Source organism: Uloborus diversus, chromosome 6, assembly GCF_026930045.1.
Source record: "Uloborus diversus isolate 005 chromosome 6, Udiv.v.3.1, whole genome shotgun sequence".
NCBI lineage: Eukaryota > Metazoa > Arthropoda > Arachnida > Araneae > Uloboridae > Uloborus > Uloborus diversus.
In genome coordinates this window covers 55,950,930-55,973,781 of record NC_072736.1, presented here as the reverse complement: position 1 = coordinate 55,973,781, position 22,852 = coordinate 55,950,930, and the positions used below count along the sequence as shown (strand labels likewise).

The 22,852-nt window shown below is 32.9% G+C and overlaps 1 protein-coding gene across 1 annotated transcript in view; it reads right to left on the bottom strand.

The window, feature by feature from the left end:
- LOC129224763 (hypoxia-inducible factor 1-alpha-like) overlaps positions 1 to 22,852 on the bottom strand; it is a 389,541-nt gene that overhangs the window by 69,888 nt on the left and 296,801 nt on the right. The window contains exon 6 of the mRNA XM_054859311.1: positions 6,794 to 6,892. Within this exon, the coding sequence (XP_054715286.1) occupies positions 6,794 to 6,879 (86 nt within the window). The 5' untranslated portion in view covers positions 6,880 to 6,892. The remainder of the gene's footprint in view (positions 1 to 6,793; positions 6,893 to 22,852) is intronic.

Below are 22,852 nucleotides of genomic sequence, written 5' to 3'. Positions count from 1 at the left end.
TGAAAGCTCTGTAAGAAATGTGGTCTTTATTGTGGCTTCTGATTATTTTATTTGTGAACTACACAGTAGCAAGTTTCTGTCTTCCGTTCGGAAACAAGACCACTTCGAGTTAAACCTTGGTGTTATTAACAGATGACACTGCACCAATGATAATTTTGGATGCTCTATATTGGACTGAGTCTAAAGTGTCTTTGGCAGATTCGGACGCATATGTCCAAAGGGGGGAGCAATACTCAAGTAACGGCCTGATGTCAATGCAGTAGGTACTTTTTAATGTTGATGATCTTGATCCTCAGTTTGTGCCACAGAGTTTGCTGAGAATGTTCAATTTCTTTAGACCTTTATTTGCTGTAAATTTCCTATGTTTTGTAAATCTCAATTCTGGATCTAGAATCACTCCCAGATATTTGGGATTTTCAACGCGCTCAATAATAGAGTCCTCAATTCTTAAGACCGGTTGGAAGTTTCCACGATTTTTCCGATCAGTTGAAAAACATTATTTATATTAAAACATTAAAACAGAACAGATAAATAACTAACTGAAACATGCCCTATGGCTTGAATAATATTTCCCTTAAGTCCGTGACATAGTTCTAAAAAGGAGTGACGAAATTTTTGAAACACAAAATAATACAGCGCCTGAAAAACTGAGTGCCATTGTTAAGGCGAAATACATATACACAAAGCAAATTTTCATCAAAAAATTCAATTATTTATGGCGTTAGAAATACCTGAAAGAGAGAAAATTTAAAAATGTATGTGAAAGAAAAATAAACAGGCTTAAAAGCAAACGGATGTTTACAAAATATGTCAACAGATTCACTCCGTTTTCATTTCCCCCCTAAACAAATATTTAACGTTCCTTTAGATTTTTAGAACAACGGAAATGCTATTTAAGTATAATAATGAAAATTCTTTCTTTTTATTTATTTATTAAATTAATAACTTACCGTTTCATAATAAAAATTCGTAAAATGTAATACGTTTGAAAAAACTTAAAAGTTACAACAATGGAGATTAAGAAACATCAGGACAAGTTAGTTTAACCCTTGTGTCAATGACCGAGTACCCGGGTACCTTTTTGCGACGTTTATCATAGTTTTTGCCCTTTCTAACTAGGTCTTTGTAAAATTGCTTTGAATCCTTGTTATTTACATGAATATGAATTCAAGAAAGTTGTAACCGTGTTTTCCGAAAAAGTTTTGGGGGTAATTTTTTAGCATTTAAAATTTTTATACCTATATTCAATACTAGTGGTACCCGCACGGCTTTGACCGTAATAGAAAATTAAAAGGGCTTTTGGTTCACCTGTATATTTACAAATAATGTATGGTGAATTTTCTCGCAAATTGGCTTGTGCCCATGTTACGGTTCTGCGTTATGATAATTTCCAATTACATTTACAGATATAATTAAGATTTTAAATGAAATTAAGTATATCGACTCCCGCTACAACGCGATCCGACTTTCGTGAAATGGCTATAACGCGATTTTTTCACCAGTAAAGAATTTTAGACATAACGCGAATTCCTCGCCGGCAACATGAAACTTTTCGAAAGAGAATAGCTGTGTGTAAGTATCGACTTTGTTATTGGTTACTAAAAATGTACTTTTGGGTGAATGCACCATCACCCCTTTAGCATCACTCGCAGCGGATGTTCCCACACCGTACTAATCTGAACATCGCTTACACAAATAACTCTACTCCTAATTTTAAATTTATTTTTTTCATTCTAATTATAAAAGTTCATGAAATATAATTCGTGTAATAACACCTATGAGCGCTTTTTCATATAAAGTTTGTGAAGATAGAAAGAAAAAGAAAAAAATTCCGACAATTAAAGAAAAGCTAAAGATTTTATGTGTTTGACAACTTTAAAATGCGTCGATCATAGCACAACAATTAGGAATGAGTGAATCTTCCATATGTATGCAATTAAAAGTCAAAAAAAGGAAATTCGTAAAAGTTCACCGAGCAGTATCTAAACAAAATGCAAAAATTATGAAAATGGAAGCTGCTCTTGTATTGTGAATTTAAGAAACCAACAGATGGAAACGTTATAAAAAAACAAGTGAAGTAACTGTATTGTGTGTTTAACAATATATAAAAATAACGTTTTGATCACACAACATAAATCATCATCATCTTCACTTTTCGTTACAAATATCATTACTGGATCTACTGTACATTACAACTATAGTGCATTTGCTTTTTTTACTACATACTTTACGAACCGTACTGGTTTAATTTGGCTTTTTTTTACCATTGATCATTGATTTTGTGCATCGTAGCAGTATTTTCTGCGGAATAAAACGTTTTTTTTTTTTAAATACAAATAAAAATTTAATTTTTTATGTAAGAAATAGTAATGTATAGTTAAGAAATGGTTTTTAACAGTTTGAGGTGGTGTTAACAAGTGTCTAAAATAATTGGATATGTTTATAAAAGTTTTTAGAGATACTCTTTTCTACAACGCGAAATTTCAACTTACGCGAGGGGCCTTGGAACGTATCCCATGCGTAAGTCGGGACTCGACTGCACTCATAATATGGATTAATTTTTTTTTATATTTCAGAAGGTATTGCACCTAATGTTTATCATTATTTGATCAAATGCTTCGAAATTATCGAAACATTTGATCAATCGTGTCAACATCAGATTTTGTTATAAAACAAAATTGTGACTTTTGGTTGCTCCAAAGTTGCTTTTGTTATGGTGTGACGTGGAAAACAATATTACGGCCTTTTTTCTTTTTGTTGGTGAACAAACATAGTGTTACATCGTCAGTGATACCGAATTAGGATCTTCGTATCTCTCGATATGTAGACAATAATATTTCTGTTGGGATATATGATCTGTCTTTTTTTTTTTTTGAGTATACCTACGAATGTCAGACGGCATGACAGCAAAGGTAGAGCAAATGACAGTGAGGATAAAAATTAGATAATATTTTTCGATGCACGGGGCCACATGTATGAGCTTCGCGAGCCGCATGTGGTCCGCGGACAGTAAGTTGAACATCACTGTATAAATAAAGGAAATCACTATGAAATACCAAAGCGTAAGACCTAATACATCCAGTATTACAAAAAAAAAAAAAAAAAAAAAATGAAGAAACTTTTTTCTAACGGACCATTTAGCGTGTAACGTAAATATAAAATGTTGGAAAAGCAATAAGCCATTTTACTTTTTGGTAAAAACAAGCTACACACATTTCCCAAGTTGAGGGTGGAAGAAAACGTTTCAATTAAATAGAAGAAAAATAGGAAAAAAAAAAAAAAAGATTTTCCTGCTCTAAAATCTTCGGAATTCAACATGGGTACCCGGTTATTGAGAGTAAGGGAAAATTTTGGTCAATGACGCTAGGGTTAATTTAAGCTTCTCTTTTCAGATTTAATTGCGCCTCTGTTATTGATATTATTCGTGTAAACATTTTTCTACGACTAAAAAACAACGTTACCGAAACTGCATTAGCAAGCAATTTAATTCACCATTAACTAGAAGATTACATGTAACGAAATTATAACCTTTTTAACTTTGCGCCACGCAACATAAAGAGAAACAATGGATTAAGATCCCCCCTCCCCGTATTAAAAGAGAGAGAGAGAGAGAGAGAGAGAAATTACAGCGCTACGTGTTTAGGAGTTAAAACTCCTTCACTAAGCAAAAATAGAAATAATGCAACAAAATAGCCAAATTGAACTACAAAAAGGAAACCTTAAGCTTCTTCAGCAATAAAATAGAAAAGTGAAGGGTAAAAACAAAACGCGAAATCACAAACCCTTCCCGCTCGCGTCTGTCAAAATCACAGGCTAAGCTTTCGTCGCTTATTTCTCGTGCCCGTGATCTGTTTTCGAGCTTAAGTAGATAAAGTTCAAGCTAAAAAAACATTCTAAACATAAAAAAATACGTATATTGTACAAACAATTTTATTTATATATAAATAAAATTGTTTGTACAATATGAATTAAAAAAATGCCCCTTTACAGCAGTTTTCTTGAAAGATAGCAATGGGGTTAAACAAGAAAAAAAGTGACACCCATGTATAGTATATAGGTGGAAGGAGGCGGGCAAAGAGAGGAATGGCAAATTTGAAAGAAAAGAGGAAACATATTTGAATCATCAAACAAATCGGTAGATTCTTTAAATCGCTAGGTCAGTCAAAATCCGTTCATTTAATCAAAACTCAACTTGTGTGTAATTAGTACTCCCACGTCCCTCAGAAATAATCCAGTTGTTAAGTACTTGCACTTTTTTAAGTTTAATTAAAATAACTTCCACTAAGTTATGTGTTACAGTGGATGCCGATTAATTGAATCAGTGGTTAATTGAATCAACGGCTTTAATGAATCAAATTGTCAAAAACAGAACAAAATCCAGTTTAATTGAATAAACCGCTTTATGGAATCAAACCAGTTAAGAGCAAACGTTATTCATACAAGCGGCGGCCACTGTATTCCTAATTTTCCCAACCCTTATACTCTTTTCTAAACCTGTAACAATCAACGATATAAAATTAAAAATTTTAAAAATCCCCGACTGAGTCGCAACTGTAGAATCAAGAGGGAAAATTAAATACTTTTAAAAGCCTTATATTATTAAAAGTCAATGTCAAGTATTTTATTTGCTATTAAATAAAAACTGGTAATAGATAAAAATTTTAAATCATTGCTTTTAATTCCTTATCGGCCAATAATTAATTCGGTTATCAATCGCGTGAATAAAGGCTTAGCAGTTATTAAAATATGCTTTAAAAACGTTATAATTCGAATTCTACGAAACATGGAGGTTCCAAACACATTCTATCAGACGAGGAAAAAATATCTCTTTATTTTGGTATTAAATTTTAAAACTTTTAACTATGTTTTCACTACAAAAATCGCAACAAAAAAAACTTTTAGAGGTTTTTAATTAACATCTTCGTTAATTAATGTCATCCAAAGATGCAACCTAGCTAAGAACACTTTCGATCAACTCTTCTTCCGAACAAAAAATTTTTTTTCGAAATCGGTCCATCAGTTTAGGCGCTAGAGTGCCACAGACAGATACACAGACACGTCAAACTTATAACCCCCCTTCCTTTCTGTGTCGGGTGTTAAAAATGGTACGAAATGGCACTTACAAACTAAAAAAAAAAATTATTTAGTTATATTTATTTTATTTTTGTTAAATTTTAAAAATTTTTTTGAGTCTACCTGAAATTTTAACAACCAAAATTAACTGGGACGTTCAAAAAGAACAAAAGTACAATAAAATAGTGCCTAAGAGTGACCAAAAAATATTTTAAATACGTACATAGCAGAAACAGCGCGACTCTGCGACGCCCGTTGCAGGTTCTTGATGAAGTCTGCAGACTAGTTTTGCAGAAGAAAGTTAATTTTTGCTTTCTGCACGAATCTGTAGAATTTACTGCAGAAAAATACTGTTCAAAATGAAACGAAAACAAAAAACAAGCTAAAACCTATGAAGGAGTCCTCGCTGGTTGAGAAGCCAATAACATTTGCTCCGACAGCTACCTGCGCACCAGTACTCCATTTTATCTTGAATCTTTTTAGCACATGTGTCACTTGCAATTTTTATATTTAAAATTTTATTTACTAACAAGCGTACAACATTAACTTCTTGCTAACCGATGCAGAAAAGACTTTTTTACGGAGACTCATATTACATTGCAAACACTCACATTTTTAAATGGGAATCCGCTATATATTGTCTAACTGATACCGAAAAAGCCATCGCATTTTTAACGCTAATTTGCCGATTTATCACGACAAAAAAACATTGCGAAATATAAGTCGTCAATATATGCAATTCAATGTAAATTGCTGTAGCAACAGTTGCTGTATTAATTCATTGTGCAATCAAAATTTTGTAACTGAATAAAACATTTTCCACTACCATAACACAATATATATATATATATATATATATATATATATATATATATATATATATATATATATATATATATATATATATATATATATATTAAATTTTAAAAACAACTATTTCTTGTAATAAAATTTTACAATATCATACGTTTCTTCCTTTTCTTTCTTTCATTTTTCTTTTTTGGATTGCTGTCAAGAGCAATTTTTGCACATAGAAATCGTCGGGGGAAAAAAAAGTTAAATTCGTTGACTAAAAAACAAATATAATGCATATTGAAACAAAACATTTAATATTGAGTTCAGTAAAATCATGCTCGGTTGGGAAATACCTTTTCAATTATACATTGCAATATTCGATTACCCTTTAAACTGATTTCCCGAAAACTTTTGCGCGGGGGCGGGGGGGGGGGATACATATTGCAAAGTAGAATATTAAACGATCAAATGCTTTACTTCAAAAATCAACAAAAAAGAGTTCCAATTCAGATGAGCTAGACTGGAAAAGAAAGAAATACAGAACTAAGTGTTTTTTTTTTTTTTAAGATTGGAGAAAAGTTCCCAGTTTCGAAAAAGCACGGATACGTTTTCAATCTTTTTCTTTTATTTTTTTTATATGAATTATTTTTTCAACTTGCTCATTTAGTTCGTTCTTTGAAAAACCAACAAACAAAATAATAATAAAAAAAACATTGGAAATGTAATTCGAATTTGCTCGAAACTGCCAGCTATTGCATTATTGCAGATTCCTATTTTCAGGTCTGACGTCAGAATGTTGCTATGGTTACAGTTACAGAGCACAGAAGCAGGTCCGCTCTTTAAAGTAAAATATTGCATTTATCTCCCGTTCCAGGAAAAATCGAGTCAGGATCATACAGGTAGCAAAATTTTAAAAGATACTCACGCTACGGAGGAAGAGGAGGACGATTTGAGTTTGGATCCAGAGAATTCCCCGCCATCATTCTGCGGACTGCTGCACTCGTCCGCCATTTTCTGATGCAACCTGAAAAAAAGAAGGATTGCATTGCATTAAAAATACCCAACAGGTCAAATTAATGTAGTGTCCTAAAATAGAATTTGTATCAATGAAATAGCGAATTTGTTATTTTTCCTTCCACTTTTACATATTGGTACACGGATATGTTTACCGGACGACCGGATTTCGTACAGGCGGCCCGAGTTTACTCCCGCCCCCTTCCGGAGTTGAAAATGATAATTCAAAATGGGATTTTCCCCCTCTGCTGATACAAATTTTAAAAATAAGGATGTATTGCATTCAGGGGCACCCCGATGGGAGGTCACAGTGGCCTCCTAAAAATTTCTTATTTGGCAAGCATATTTCTATTCGGCAATCACCAACCCCCGAAGATTGCTTCGCAATCTTATTTGATTCGCAAAGATTTAAATCGTCAATTAAAAAGAAAAGATTGAAAACGCATTACGAGCTCCCTTTGGAACAAAGAGCACCCCTTCCACGGGTTTCAAAATAATTTGTACCAACTTGCAGAGCCGTAAGTGCTAAGGCCTTCCTGAGCATTGGAAAACCGCAGGTTTTGTAAGTTTTAAAAGGCGCTTTCATATTCGTGGTCTCTAGTAATATATTTTGCTCTTTAGCTTGATTCTTGAATTGAATTGAATTGAGCCTAAGATTTTCCGTTAAAATCGAAACCCTTAAAGTTTGTGAATAAGAAACATGCAAATCGAAAAGACGTAACTGTAGCAACGCCAAATTAAACATCAATAATTTTAATGGATGTAAAATTATTCGAACTTTATTTTTAACGGCTTGTAACTTTTCTTCCTTTGGAGATAGAATCTTAAGTTTTTCGACCAAATGTAGAGTTAGAAGTAGAGTAAAAAACCGCTCTTTCAAGTGGTGTCAAAAAGAAAACTGTGGGACAATTCCTTCGCTTTTTACTGATAGATTTAATAAAGAAAGTAGTGCCTAAATTTTAGCGAAGCTTAAGACAGTTCGAGCTAAAAACGCAAATATCTCCAGCTGCATTTAAGTTAGAGCCTTGAAAAAAATTGCATAGGACGCGGAAAATTCTACCCTTTCCAACGATATATAATATTAATATATGCAAGTAATTTTTCACCCCTTTAATAGGCAATAATGGGCAATTTACGCGATTTTTGAGATCAAAAAAAAAAAAAAATAAATAATAATAATAATAATTACAAAAAACTAATTCGAATTAAAAAAAATAAATAAAACCCCCGGTGCACACCCCCGGGGCTCGAAGTAATTTTGTACAAAATTTCACGGCTGTAGGTGCTATGAGGTCTCCTGGACGCAGGTCCGCCACAGACTTCCTTCCAGAATTTCTTTGAAACCTGACTTTTATTTACCATAAAGAGAAAGAGATATCCAGTGAAATTTTGTTTGTTGTTTTTGCAGAGCGTTATAATCTTTTAATTTGCTGTTAATATTACTAATAGCGAATAGGTTATTTACTTTTTGCACATATGGCTACCAAAAGGGCAGAAGTGGCTACCCTATTTTTGTGATTTTGGTAGCCGGTGACTATTATTCAGAGTTCCTTGTCTAAAGCTTAACCAATCGATGGAACGTCCAAAAAAAAGTATCAACAATAAAATTGCGAATTTGCCCCCCTCCCCCCTCTCCCTCCCTAACACACATACAAATATATTCTTGGTTTTATTTATATAGAAGTAGTTTAAAACTAAATTTGATTTTGTTTAAATATTTGGATTTTTTATGTTTTATCATTAAAAATAGTAGTTAAGTAGATTGTCAGCAATTAAAATAATTTTAAAAATTGTTATGCTTGCCCTATGATGCACTGATCCCAATATATTAAAACTGAAATAATAATTAACGATAAACATGTACGAATCTATATATATAAAAATGGATGCATGTTTGTGGGTATGTGTGTATGTTCCTTATACAAATCCACAGTTTTCGTCGGATTTCTTCCAAATTTGGCACAAAGGTAAATTGTTGCTCAGGAATTCATATAGGCGGGTTTTTGGAATTTTAAAAATACTCAAAGAGGTCTAATTTCATTTTTTGAGTCATAAAATTGCTCTTTTCTGCACGAACTAATTTTTGTATAGTTAGGAATTTAGTCTAAATGAAAAGCCCGTAAAAAACTGCCCTAGATGAAGTTTCTTCAAAGATTGTCTTTAATCATTAAATTTGTGAACCTTGGTTCAAAGCAAATGCAAACGGTTATTAACATATAACCACCAGGAGCAATTTTAAATGCAAACAACACAAAACGTATCCTAAACGATGGCCGTCAATGCCGTTTAGTGATGAGCGTTAAAGCATGTTTTGTGAGAATGCCGTATATATAATGAATGATGCTGTACATCGTTTCTTAAACGGCAAACTACGAAGCCCCAGGGGTCCATTGATGCTACTCATGGTGCTACTTAATTTAAATGCTACCGTTTGATTATAATTTTTAAATATTGTTTAATTATAAAATCCACAACAGTAAGGCTTCGTGTAATTTTTGATCAGTGTTTATCCCGTTAATAGCAGGAAAATACAAACATGAGTAAGGTAATAATATTGCATTCAATATTGACGTACAATCTTCGACTGTTTCAGCATTAGACTACTTTTATTAAAACCACATCTATTTCATCCTTGCAACAGAAATTTTATTTAATGTTCTATGATCCTTATCAAATCAATTTGCAATTTGTAAATTTTCTTTATACTATTCCTTGATTTACGTCGAATCTTTAAGTAATTCGATTCAACTATATCGGTATTTGTGAACCTTGGTTCAAAGCAAATGAAAATGGTTAACAACATATAACCACCAGGAGATATTTTAAATGAAATCAACACAAAAAGTATCCTTAACATGGCTGTTAATGTCGATCCGCGACAAGTGTATAGCATGTTTGGCAAGAAAGCCGAACGAAAAAGAAATGCTGTCTTTCAGTAGTTCTTAAATTGCACCCTGCAAAGACACATGGATGCATTGAAATCACCATCGGTGGTTCTTCTTCAATTTGCTTGCGCATTTCGCTAATAAGTTTTCAATTAATAATACCGTAACAGTAAACGAAATTTTGATCACTATTTTCTGTACATAAACTCCACAGAAAATAACAAAATGAGATAGGTATTATCGAAGTACAACCTGCAACAGTTTTACAATTAGAGTACTAAATTTATATTAAAACGACATCATTGCATCGGAAATATAATTTAGTATTGTATTATCCTTAAACAAATCGATATGTATATGTTATTTATACTATTCCATGATTTACCTAATTCAGTTCACCTAAGTTTCACAGAAACCGCTCCAGGTTGTCAAAGATCAGGGGTAAAAATACTAATATGGCTAATGAATTGTAAAATAATCATTTTTGTGCATAGTAGCGTAGATTGAATTTATCTTTCGAGGGGGGAGGATAGTCATGGGGTTCATTACATGTACATAAACTATCATACTAGGATTGCTAATGTGTGGTAGAATAAAAGGCTGTGCACCTTTAGACTCGAAACCACACGAAAATTTAATACGACAGAATTCATAGTTTTAGAAGGGTAAAAGTTTAAAGTTTGAAAAATGTAAAGAAATATTAATTTGAATTTAAACTTTAAAAATGCCTAAAATGTCTCCATTTTTTACGTAAACAAATTTCTTAATCGTTTAAAATTTTATATTATTTTAACGCTCGAAGCAATAGTACACTTGAAGGAGCATCTTCGCTGACTTGGTTGTAAACAATCGAAAAATATTACTGTTTGTAACTACCACTAAGTAATTCTACCGTCATTGAAAAAATGCTGTAAGATAAAAATGGATACGCATACGTGTTATAGAAGCAACTCTGTTCACAGTGGAGGGATAAGGTGAAACAATTTGTATCTCACGTATATCCGCTAACCGCAATACATCATTCTTTAAACTTCAAGAAATTAAAATCTCCAGTGAGACTGTATCACGATCAATAAGTCAGAAGGGCAGGCGATTAAGTACTTTAAATGCATGTGAAATTTACCTATTTCCCAAATAGATAATTTTTATGTTGCATGCTTAAGGTTGGGTTCATTAAAAAAATGTATTTCATTTTGCTGCTGGAAGGGGGACTAAGAATTGTATTTAATAGCAAGATTTGAGTTAAATTTAGAAAATTTTGAATAATTTAACTTTTTAGTATTTGGATTATGTTTCTAAACGTGGAAATAACATTTCCTTCGTTTTGGAGCTGTGGATATGGGGAACAGAATGTGCAACAAGCTTTTGTAAAACATAAACAAAAGAATTGTCTATTATACAGTTGTAAGTAAAAACAAGACTTTTTTTTCTTTTCTTTTAATTTCATAGCCTGCAAATAATTTTTAAAAAATGACGCGGATAGTGACCAAAATGTGCACGTCTATTTCTTTTTCTACAAGGCAGTTCAATTGACGGGTTTTATATAGTTCGTTCCATAATTTCGCGTCCACGTACTCCATTTTTAATGCTTTATGTATCTTAAAATAATAACTGTAACTGTTTCTATGGTAACTATTATTCTGTGGAACCATTCTTACCCCTAATGACGACTGTGCCTCTGCAAATTAAAATTTCGATTTTCTCAAAGGAATACTTCAGAGCAGCAAACTTAAATAAGTGCTCTTACTACCTGCATCAGTTTGAGTTATCGTGTACAACATTTACGGCAAGTGTGAGGTTTTAAAAATTTGAAATAAAATTTTAATCAAGACAAATTTTGAATCGGTGCAAGACACCAATATTAATATCTAACTGTCATTTTTAACTACGAAAACTTAAATTTGACATAAATATAGGAAAAAAAATGTAGTTGACGTACGTCTTTTTATGCAATTTACACTTATCTAATATTACTCCACGGCATGCTACTAAATCGTCACGGAAAGGGCAAACAGACACATTTTGTGAAGTTATTTGTACTAAGTGAACGTTTTCTACGGAATGTGCTTACATTCCTGAACACTTACAAAAAATTATAAAAACCTGCACGTGAAACCTTGAAAGTAAAAACACCGCCAATTATCCGTAAAACGGAATGTTAACGGCTGTTAATAACAATGACCGAATTCCTTATTTTCTGTACAGTGGACTATCTGTTTAGCTTTTGGGTCATTGAAGATTATTTTCATACCTGAAAATATTGTAAGGGTGGCATAATTTGCATATATTTGTAACTGATAACAGCCATTGAATTTATAAACGACACTTTCTACGAAAACACTCCAAGATTTTTTTTTCCAGAATAAAATGTATGTGAAGAGTACTATAGCATGCTTTTAATGTCTTGAGGTATACAAAACCGTCAAAGGCAGCACAACGGTTTTCGTATTCGAAGTACCACGCAAAAGGTTATCCCACAAGATATGCAAGACAATCATTTGTCTCTGCATTAAGACATTATATGCTCCGCCCGTCTGATTCAACCGCAGTCAACGTGCCAGTGGACACGACAGAACCAAGGAATATCGTTGACAGAACCCCGATAACATGGCTCATGCTTTTTCGTTTTTACTTGATGCGATTTTTCCTGCAAATGCTCAACTTTCTGTGCTACTTTACATTCTTTTGAAAATTTGAGCCTAGAATGGTGTGAATGCAGTTTTTTACTGTCATTTAGATAGAATTTATCCATTTAATTATCTAAATGATATGTTGCATTGAGAAGCAGCCGGGCAACGCCGGGTAATAAGCTAGTAACGTCTATATACTAACTTATTTCTGCGGGGAACATCTGAATAGATCATTCAGATAATTTAACGATTGAATGCCATCCAGAAATCTCCATTTTTCTTCATTTCAAAAGAGTTGATTCTTTTGACCGGTCTTTTCATTACTTTTCAATATCTTTGTATTTCGTAACCTCATTATTTAGCGCAGTGAAGCAACCAACCAATCGCAGTTACTTAGTTTAAAGTTCTTCCATTGCACAAGTGCATTTGTTACTCTGTAAACTGGTATCAAGTTCCTTTATAATCTAAGTTAGAACAAAAGTCATTTTGTTACCAGTGTCGGTTACAAAATGGCAAATAGTGAGGAATACTAGAATCGATAATTTAAAAAAAAGGTTTAAAATCATCGACTCAGTTCGTGCTCAAAAGGGCGCTTCAAATATTTTTATTTTTATTGCATTATTTTGTAAAATCGTTTCTCTTAAATTTAAATAAAATCAACTCATCTTTATATATTAACTAGAGGACCCGACAGACGTTGTTCTGTTCAAACTTGGTAAATTGAAAAGTTAAAATATTTCAGTAGGCTATCAAGTGTTTGAACCGTTTTGTTGAAAAAAAAATAAGTAAAAAAAAATTTTAAAGCTGCTTGTTGTCAGAATGCGTATGTTTATTAGAACTTGATTTATCTAATGCCCAATGAGCAGTTGTTTTATTAACTATTTTTTCTCCCGTATTTGATGGTTTGTTCCTTCAGCCATACTAAAAGGATAAAAAGCGTCCTCAGAAATTAAGCGTAAAAAACCAACTACCCATCTAGAACAAACGGAAAATTCTGTTGCAACACCCCTCCATATGAAAAAGAATAAAACAATCGAAAGGATATCGTATTAAAAAAAATGATAAATCTAAAAACAGTTCTCTGAATAAGCGAATATCACTCACCCCCCCCCCCCGATGTAAAATAAACACATTCTTCAACTAAAACGACTAAAAACTCTTTGAAAACGAAAAACAATTCTTTGCAATATGAAATATTTCGTTAAATAAACAAAGCATGCAATAAATTACATTAACAGTAGCTTTAAAATGTAAACAAATGATTATGCGACTCTATTGTTTATAGCCAAAGTCGCTTAGCCACCACGTTACTGTAATCCAGCCGATCAGTGAGCGAAGCCAACTCTGACCGATTAGCGGTTCGATATTTTGACCGAAAACTTTTAAAACTTCATATATTGTCTAATTTGTTCTGTCCACCAAAGATCAAGATCTCCCACTGCACTGATCTTTTGTGTACAGAACTAACCCTGTTGTAATTTATCTGGACGAAATAAAATTTGTTTCTTCTTTAAATTCCATCATCTTTTCTTTTAATAATGTACTGATTAGTTGGATAATCCTTACAGTATTCTTGACATTGGTGCCAAAACTCAGATGGATTTGAGCCGAGAAACAAATGTTGCTAGGTACGGAACTTTCTGATCAGTTAGTTAGGAAAAACTTAAAGCACCGATACGGTCACATGGTTCAACTACGACGACAGAACACACGTTTTGCGTGAGCCTTCCTGTATTTTACTTTAAAATATATCACGGGAAATAAAACCGTTGCTTTTAGGAAATGAAGGCTTCACTCTCTCTCTCTACGTTTTATCTATTCTCAATTGACATATCACAGTAGGTAATTTCATTACAAAAAGCAGAGCTGGCTTTCTTATTGTCCTTTGGCAACAGGTTAAATATTTATTTCAGTTCTCGCTCAAAAATAGGTTAAAATAAATATTAAATATTTGGGAGATATAACCATATAATGTTCAAATTAATTAATTAATAAAAACGTTTCCGATTCAATCCATCACGCATATTATATATATATATATATATATATATATATAATATATATATATATATATATATATATATATATATATATATATATATATATATTATATGATAAATATTTATTTTAACCTATTTTTGAGCGAGAACTGAAATTGGGGCCATGATTTAACCTGTTGCCAAAGGACAATAAGAAAGCCAGCTCTGCTTTTTTTAATGAAATTTCCTACTGCGATATGTCAATTGAGAATAGATAAAAACGTAGAGAGAGAGTGAAGCTTTCATTTCCTAAAAGCAACGATTTTTTTCCCCGTGATGTATTTTAAAGTAAAGTACAGGAAGGTTCACGCAAAACGTGTGTTCTGTCGTCGTAGTTGAACCATGTGACCATATCGGTGCTTTAAGTTTTCCTAACCAAATGATCAGAAAGTACCGTACCTAGCACCATTTGTTTCTCGGCAGGTCAGTCAGGAATATTTCTCGAAATCTCCCACGGTGCTTTGCACATTTCCATTTCCAATATAAGTAATTTCAATTTCCAATGAAAATTTCTTATGTCATCACCATCATCAAAACTGAAGGTCAAACGTATAACGTTACATACGGGAAGATTATATTGTTCAAGGAGAAGAAAAGGTTGGTCTTCCTTGATTAGGAAATGAAGTGAATCAATTTCTTCTAAAACCTCATAAAAATGAAACAAAAGATGTTGTATGCCATAATATTTTAAAACACAAAAATACACATAATATTTATATAAGACAGATAATTTTTCAACCTGAACAAGTTCGGGACGGGTCTCTAGTATTAGATATAGAAGAAAAGTAAAAAGAAATTTTTGACCGGATAGGAAGTGGGGTCCGGCCAAAATTTTAAACTTTTTAGTTTTAAAAACGCAATTTTAGACTTTCCTTGCAGATGCTACGGGGAAAAAAAAAAGGTATAGAGGTCTCCAGTAGAAATTTCTACAGGGTTCGTACTCTATTTGGATGAAAAAATTCCATGACTTTTCCAAGACTTTTTCATGACTTCAATGAAAATTTTCATGACCTCATTACACAAAGAGAATAGCACTATTTAATCTCAAACTTGCTAATTTTTGGAAATGAGCATTATCAAAACGTTTACATGGAATGCCACAGTCTCATTGAAGCACTTACTCATAATGAAAAAAAAGTAAGTGTACACTTAAAAAACTAAACTATTCTTATTTGTCTTCATCATAAATTTAAGTAAAGTTAAAATGCAGTGGAACAAATATGGTGATGCTTAAATGTCTGATATTTTTTTATAAACAGGCAGAATGATATTGAATGGGGCAAAGGTTGAATGAGTCATCACTAAGTTTTAATAAATTTGCTTCTAAAGTTGCCTTTTAGTGTCATTTAATCATCCACATGACAGTATTTTGGTTCTTTAAAGTAAAACCACATAGTTTTGTTTTTTATGTTTCTAAACCACATCTTTATTGAAAAAACCATTCAGCTATGAATCAATCTTTTGTTTCAAAAGTATACTTGTTTTGTTTACTTCTTTGCACATTTTCAAATGCATATAAATTATTAGGTTCAGAAATTCCAGAACATGTTTGATTAATGACATTGAACGTAGCAGTGGGTGGCATGGATTAGTTTTGCAGCCGGTATGTCGGACACTACTGTTTTAGAGAATTATAATTCCTCTTTTTCTGTATTCTATCGCCTGACTAAATATCTTTATTTTCTCAAACCTTCAACAAATTAAGATAAACTCTGATAAATTTAATAATAAAGTTCCTATGAGTGATGGAATCGAACTCGGATGCAATTGAATTGCATTTTTTTTTGAATGGGCGGGGCAAAACTAAGAACGTAAATTTTGCTACTACAGAATATGAAACATAAGAAATGCTGAAAATAACAGCAAATTAAAAATAAGTGATGTCCAAGCAGTAAAATCACATTGCATAAAAAGGCAAGCGGCTGCTATAGAAGTGGATGCAATGAGATTTCAAAATTCAGATTTGATTTTGGGATCGTTCAATTTTCCACTTTTAATAGCTTTTATGAGCTATACTGTTAAATCACTCAAGATTTCTAATGCTCCCTCAGTTACTGTTACTTTCTCTTTGTTCAGGACATTTTTCCATGACTTGAAATTAATCTCCATGACTTTCAATGAAAATTTCAATTTTCCATGACTTTTCCAGGTCTGAAATTGGCTTATTTTTTTCCCATGACTTTCCAGGATTTCCATGACCCGTACGAACCCTGTTTCTAGTAACTGAAGCCTTGAAAACGCGATTATAGGCCATGTTTATTGACGTTAGGGTAAAGGATGGAGCTCGGCGACTGTCCCTGATCGATTTTTTTCTTCTTTTTTATAAATAGATTGAAATCAACTCCTCCTCCCTCTGCAAGTTTTCGAAATTGAAGTTTCAAAAACGCAATTTTAGACAAACTTTGAAGATTTAAGGCAAAGAGGATTTGAAGCCCTTTCCTGAAAAATTTTACAAAATCTTAGTCCCAAAAACTTAAGCTATGTTTCATATTCAGGGGCTATCCCACTTAAATGTTTTGTAAGTGTCGTTTAAAAAACCCATTGCTTGTCATATTAAAAAAAAAGGCGGTATGGAAACCCTTGCCCGAATATTTTCTGAAACTAAAGTCGTAAAAATACAACTGTAAAGCGATATTTTGCACTATTAGAGCCAATGATTTCCCGAAATTAAAGCTTCAAAAACGCAATTTTAAGCGATTTTCGATGTTGTTGAGTATTTGGGTGGTTTTCCTCTAAAACTTACAAACATGTGATGCAAAAAAATGACATCTTTGCTTTTAACGTATATGAAAGCTGGTATTAAGATGGTTCAAGTAAAACCAAAAACGTCTTGAAAAGAATCATTGGATGAGTCCAGATCGAAATTTAATTTTGATGTAATTTACTTCGATGAAAACATTTTCTATTTATAATCAACAAATTATTTATTCGTGTTCTTAGTTTGATCAATATGAGAAACTAATTCAGTTTTAATTGTTTGTTTTTTATGCTGTAGGGTGATATTTTATAAGATAAATATTTGGATTTTTAACATTTTCACTTTTGGAAAAATTTTTGGAGTATTAATGTATAAAAAATATTAAAAACAGTTTTAATTTGTATTATCCATAGCCCTCTCATTTTTTTGTTCAATCAGATTCCAAAATTGCAAGTATGACGCGTTCACGCGTATGTTGCACTGATATTATAACTAACTTGATTTTTCTGTGTGTAAGGGGGGGTCAGGAAATTTTCGCCCTGGGCGCCGTCAGCTCTTCTGGCGCCCTGACTCTAAAAAAGGATTTATTTTTAAAATATCATCTTAGTCCTAATTTGGATTGATCCAGTAAACAATTTTACTAGATCTTGAAAAAAAAAATTAAAGGTTCATTGGAGCCGAGTTGGGGGCGTATGTGAAAACTTGGAAAACTCAAGGATTTAAAAAATTTAACCTCAATTTCTTCATAGCTGAGTACTTTGCTTAAAATAGATCCCAGGCTATCCAAATAAAAGCGGATACACGTTCAATAACAACTCGACCAAAAAACCAATTCTGTATCATACGAACAGGAACATTGAACTTGCTTTCATTGGAAGTAGAAAATATAGACTTTCCGCCAAACTGAGCTCTTCAATCAATTCGCAATTATTCCATTTCGAAACGCTGGAATCCAATCTGAAGTCCAATTCACGATTCATATCGCCTCGTCATAAGAGATATAAATTACTTTCTTCCCGTTTCGGCTGCTTCTAAAAACACGTACAAAGAGAGGAGCAAGATACCCTTATTTTTTTTAATTAGTTTATTTAGCATTCTTTTGGTTCTGTTGAACTAGGTCGTGGAAAGAAAACTGATCCCATCACCAAGCTCAATGCATGCAACTGTAATTGATTTTACTCTTTGAAGTTATCCCCATTCATGTGTTCAAAAAGTCGATAAAAATTGTAAAATCTTAGGGAATCAGAAAACCTTTTTAGGTACCAAATAAATTGTTTGTTTGAGTTTTTAAGGAAACTTCCGTGTGACATGGTTTGTCCACACAGCATTTTGCGATGAACAACTTAGCTCTTCATTGGGGGGGAAAAACACTTGAAAGAAGTAAATAAATAAATAAATAAATTTAAAAAATAAATCAATAAATTTAAAACTATACTGCCGTAGGAAAGTAAAGGGCAGTAACTACAATTTTTTTTATTTTCCATTTTTTTCATCTATTGCACGCTAGCTTTTTTGTACAAACTTCTTTATTTGGTTTCCAATGAAAAAAGAAGTGCGAAAAAACGTAGTTACGAATCCAGTGCAACTTTTAGAAAGCAAACTAATCCCTCTCCCATTCATAGGACGCACGGCGTTTTATACCGCTTTGGAAACTTCGACAAAATTCTATTTCTTTCTAGATGTTTTGTTTCTATTCAATTTACAAATGTTATCATTCGGAATGGAGGGACCATACACTTCATTTGAATGTATGGTAAATTCATAACAAGAAACTATTTATAGGTTACGTTGCTAAGATAATTTTAGCTGAAAAAAAATGGAATAATGTCAAATTTAGCCAGATTACAACAAATTAATCATAAAAATTATTACTATTTACAAAATTTGTTACAGTATAATTCCAACATATCCCAATTGAAGAGTAATTTATCAAAAGGGAACATATCCACTTTTTAGAAAAATTCATTTTATGACATTTTCTAAATCTTTCAGATGACTTTTATCAAATTACTGACTCTCAAGAAGTCCAAGCGTAGAAAACCCAATTTTATTTAAGGGTAAAGTGTTGCTTTTTGATCAAAATAGCCCAGTCAATAAAGGTTTCGTGTCGCAACTAATTTAGGGAAAGCTAAATTTTTGCAGGTTGTTATTACATAAAGTATACACAAAAAAAATACAAAGTTCCGACCCCACCACTCTTGTTTTCACCCCACCCCCTCCGAAACATTGACAGAGCAGTACTATGATTATACGCTTTTTGTGTTGCAACCAGGGAGGTAGAAGGGAGGAGATAAATCTTTCCTATTTAGAAGTGGCAACGATTGTTCACTTTTTTAGAGGGCGCTGGCGGCGAACCGCTCCCGTCAATCGCAGCAGATTAATGTAAATGATGCTAAGTTTCTCATTTTTTTAGAGGCAGCTATTAAAGCAAAAAAAGAAAAATACTACTGGAAATTGGTTGTAATAAGGGGCTAATATAGTGGACGATGTACGGCATTCGTTCACAGGAAGTTTGCACAGTATTTTGATGAAAAAATTAATTTTATTTTTCATCACCAACTTGCCGAATTCGTCTGCTATTAATATTGCGCTGTGCGATGTTTTATTTATTACGAGTTGGAATTTTTTCTATTCCCGTAAATAATTGACAAAATGAGAAAAAAAAATCAATAATAATAAAAAGCAATGATAATAATTATGTCTAAGCAGTGAGTAAATACATGAATAAAATTTTTATAATCAACATCAGCTTGAAGTTAAGTAAATAGAACATTAACATTTATTTTTATCTGTTAAAGGTCGTGAAAGCAAAAAAATTTTTCGCTTTAATTAGTTCTCAAAACATGTCACGAAATTTACAACTAATTAAAAAAAATGTATTTACGTAAATAATTGTACTACATTCTCATTTTGTCAATTATTTACAGGAATAGAAAAATTCGAACTCGTAATAAATAAAACATCGCACAGTGCAATATTAATAGCAGACGAATTCGGCAAGTTGGTGATGAAAAATAAAATAAATTTTTCCATCAAAATACTGCGCTAACTTCCTGTGTACGAAAGCCGTACATCGTCCACTATATTGTCCCCTTATTACAACCAACTTCCAGTAGTTTGTTTCTGTTTTTGCTTTAATAGCTGCCTCTAAAAAAAATGAGAAACTTAGCATCATTTACATTTGATCTGCTGCGATTGACGGGAGCGGTTCGCCGACAGCGCGCTCTGGGAAAAGTGAACAATCGTTGCCACTTTTACAGTAGCAAACCCGTAGGACATTTCTCTCCTTCTTCCTACTCCGTGGTTGCAATTACTTAGAGAAAGCTGAGTTTTGGCAGGATGTTAGTACATAATGTATTCTTTAGAAAAGTACAAAGTCCCGACCCCCACTACTCTTTCTCCCCCTCCCCCCCTCCGAAGCACTGCAAGAACAGTACTATGATTGTACGCTTTTCGTGTCGCAACTAATTAAGTGAAAGCTGAACTTTGGCAGGATGTTAGTACGTAATGTATTTTTTAAAAAAGTGCAAAGTCCCGACCCCCACCACTCTCCCCCCCCCCCTCATCCTCATCCCATACGAAACACTGCAAGAACAATACTATGATTGCATGCTTTTCGTGTCGCAACTAATTAAGGGAAAGCTTAATTTTGGCAGGATGTTAGTACGTAATGTATTCCTTAAAAAAGTACAAAGTCCCGATCCTCACCCCTCTTGCTTTCCTCCCCACCCCCTCCGAAACATTGAAAGAGCAGTTCTATGATTACACGCTTTTCGTGTCGCAACTAATTTGGGGGAAAGCGGATATTTTTCAAGATGTTAGCGCAAAAAGTATACACTAAAATAAGACAAAGTCCCCCCCTTCCCGACCCCTTCCGAAACATTGCAAGAGATTTATTAAATGCTTTTCGTGTCGCAACTAAATAGGGGAAAGCTGATTTTTTTTTTTCAAGATGTTAGTATACAAGGTATACTCTAAAAAAAAAACAAAGTCCCTACCTCTATTGATTCCCCCCCCCCGCCCCGTCCGAAACATTACAAGAGCAGTATTATGATTATACACTCACAGCTCGGAAACTAATGATGATACAGGAGTATTCCTTTTTTTATTTTAATTCTTAGAATACTATAAACCAGTGGTGCCCAACCGACGGCCCACGGGTAACATCCGGCCCATGAAACTGATCAGTTTGAACCGTTGTTTTGCGAAATGTTACAACTCTAGGACTATGTTGCAACTGGTTTCTGAAAAATAGGTTGCATTCAACAACAACAAAAAAAAAAAGGGCATCAAGTTATTAAAACTACAAGTTTTTTATAGGAGGTCATCTAACAGTTTGTTGGCTTGGTCTGAAATATTGTTACAATGCATTCCACTACAGTATTCACACATAGACGTACAATCGAACTCAGTTTTACGACAGCTACAAATGTAACACAATGTTTTACATTTGCAAGATATGAGTAGGAGAATTTCACTTGGAGCAGAGGTAATTGTCATGATCTTAGGAATCAGTCTGTTGCTTGAAATGCATTTCCAAACCCATTCTTCTGCTGGAAATTTAAAACCTAACCAAGTTTGAATAAAAGTTTGTGAAAAGCAAGTAATCGCAAAAATGTCCCTATATTGTGCGTTATCCACTTTTAATTTACCATAACTTCCACCAACTTCAGACGTCACTCGTCAACATCTTTTTAAGGTTTCCACCAGAGTTTTTAGGGTCAACACCCGATTCAAATTTGGTTAGGTTTTAAATGTCCCCCTGAAGAGTCATTATACTTCATGCATCATGCAACAGATTGATTTCCAAGTTCATAAAGTTTACCTCTGCTTCAAGTGAACTTCTCCAATTAATATCTTGCAATTGAAAACATTATGTATTTCAAACTGTATCTGTCGTAAAGCTAGGTTCGATTGCACGTCTATGTGTGGACACTGTAGTGGAATGCACTGTACCAATATTTCGGACCAAACCAACGAAATAATAGAAGATAGCCCCTTATATAAGACTTAAAAATATAACCAAAAGTAATATTAAACGTTAATAATATCCGCTGCAAGAAAATAATCTCTGTTAAAATATTGTTCCTGATTTATTTAAAGCCTAAATAGTTAGCCAAGCATTAACATTATTTTGTAAACTATCGCCGACACAAACGAATTATAAACTTTTGTAAGAAATAATTGCATTATGTTAATAAAAACTTTAAGTGAACGTTATTACATTGTTGATCCATTTCAAGAAAATGATTATTATCAAATTATCTTAATACATAAAAATCAATGTCCTGAGATAATATATATACATATATACATATATATATATATATATATATATCAACGCACAGCCAATACTGCTGAAACCTCAGACTTGAAATTTGGCAAGTATGTCCACATGATTACGAAAGTATCCACTAAGAAAGGATTTTTCGAAATATCAATTAGTTCGGGAGCAATTAATTAAAACCCCTTAATTTCTGTGAAACTAAAACCTGTAATTGAAATTTAAATCCCTTATTTTCGACGGCTTTCCTCCATTCAAATCATTATTCAGTACTTCATCTCAACTTTTTGTAGATAGCGAATTTTAAATTTGATATTGTTTTTATTTCTCGCGTGAATCTTCGAGGCTTCTCTCAAGTCAAATAATAATGTTGCTGTCTTTTGCTTTCATTTTTTTAACACTGGAAACGAAGTTTTTAAGAACATCATCTCGGA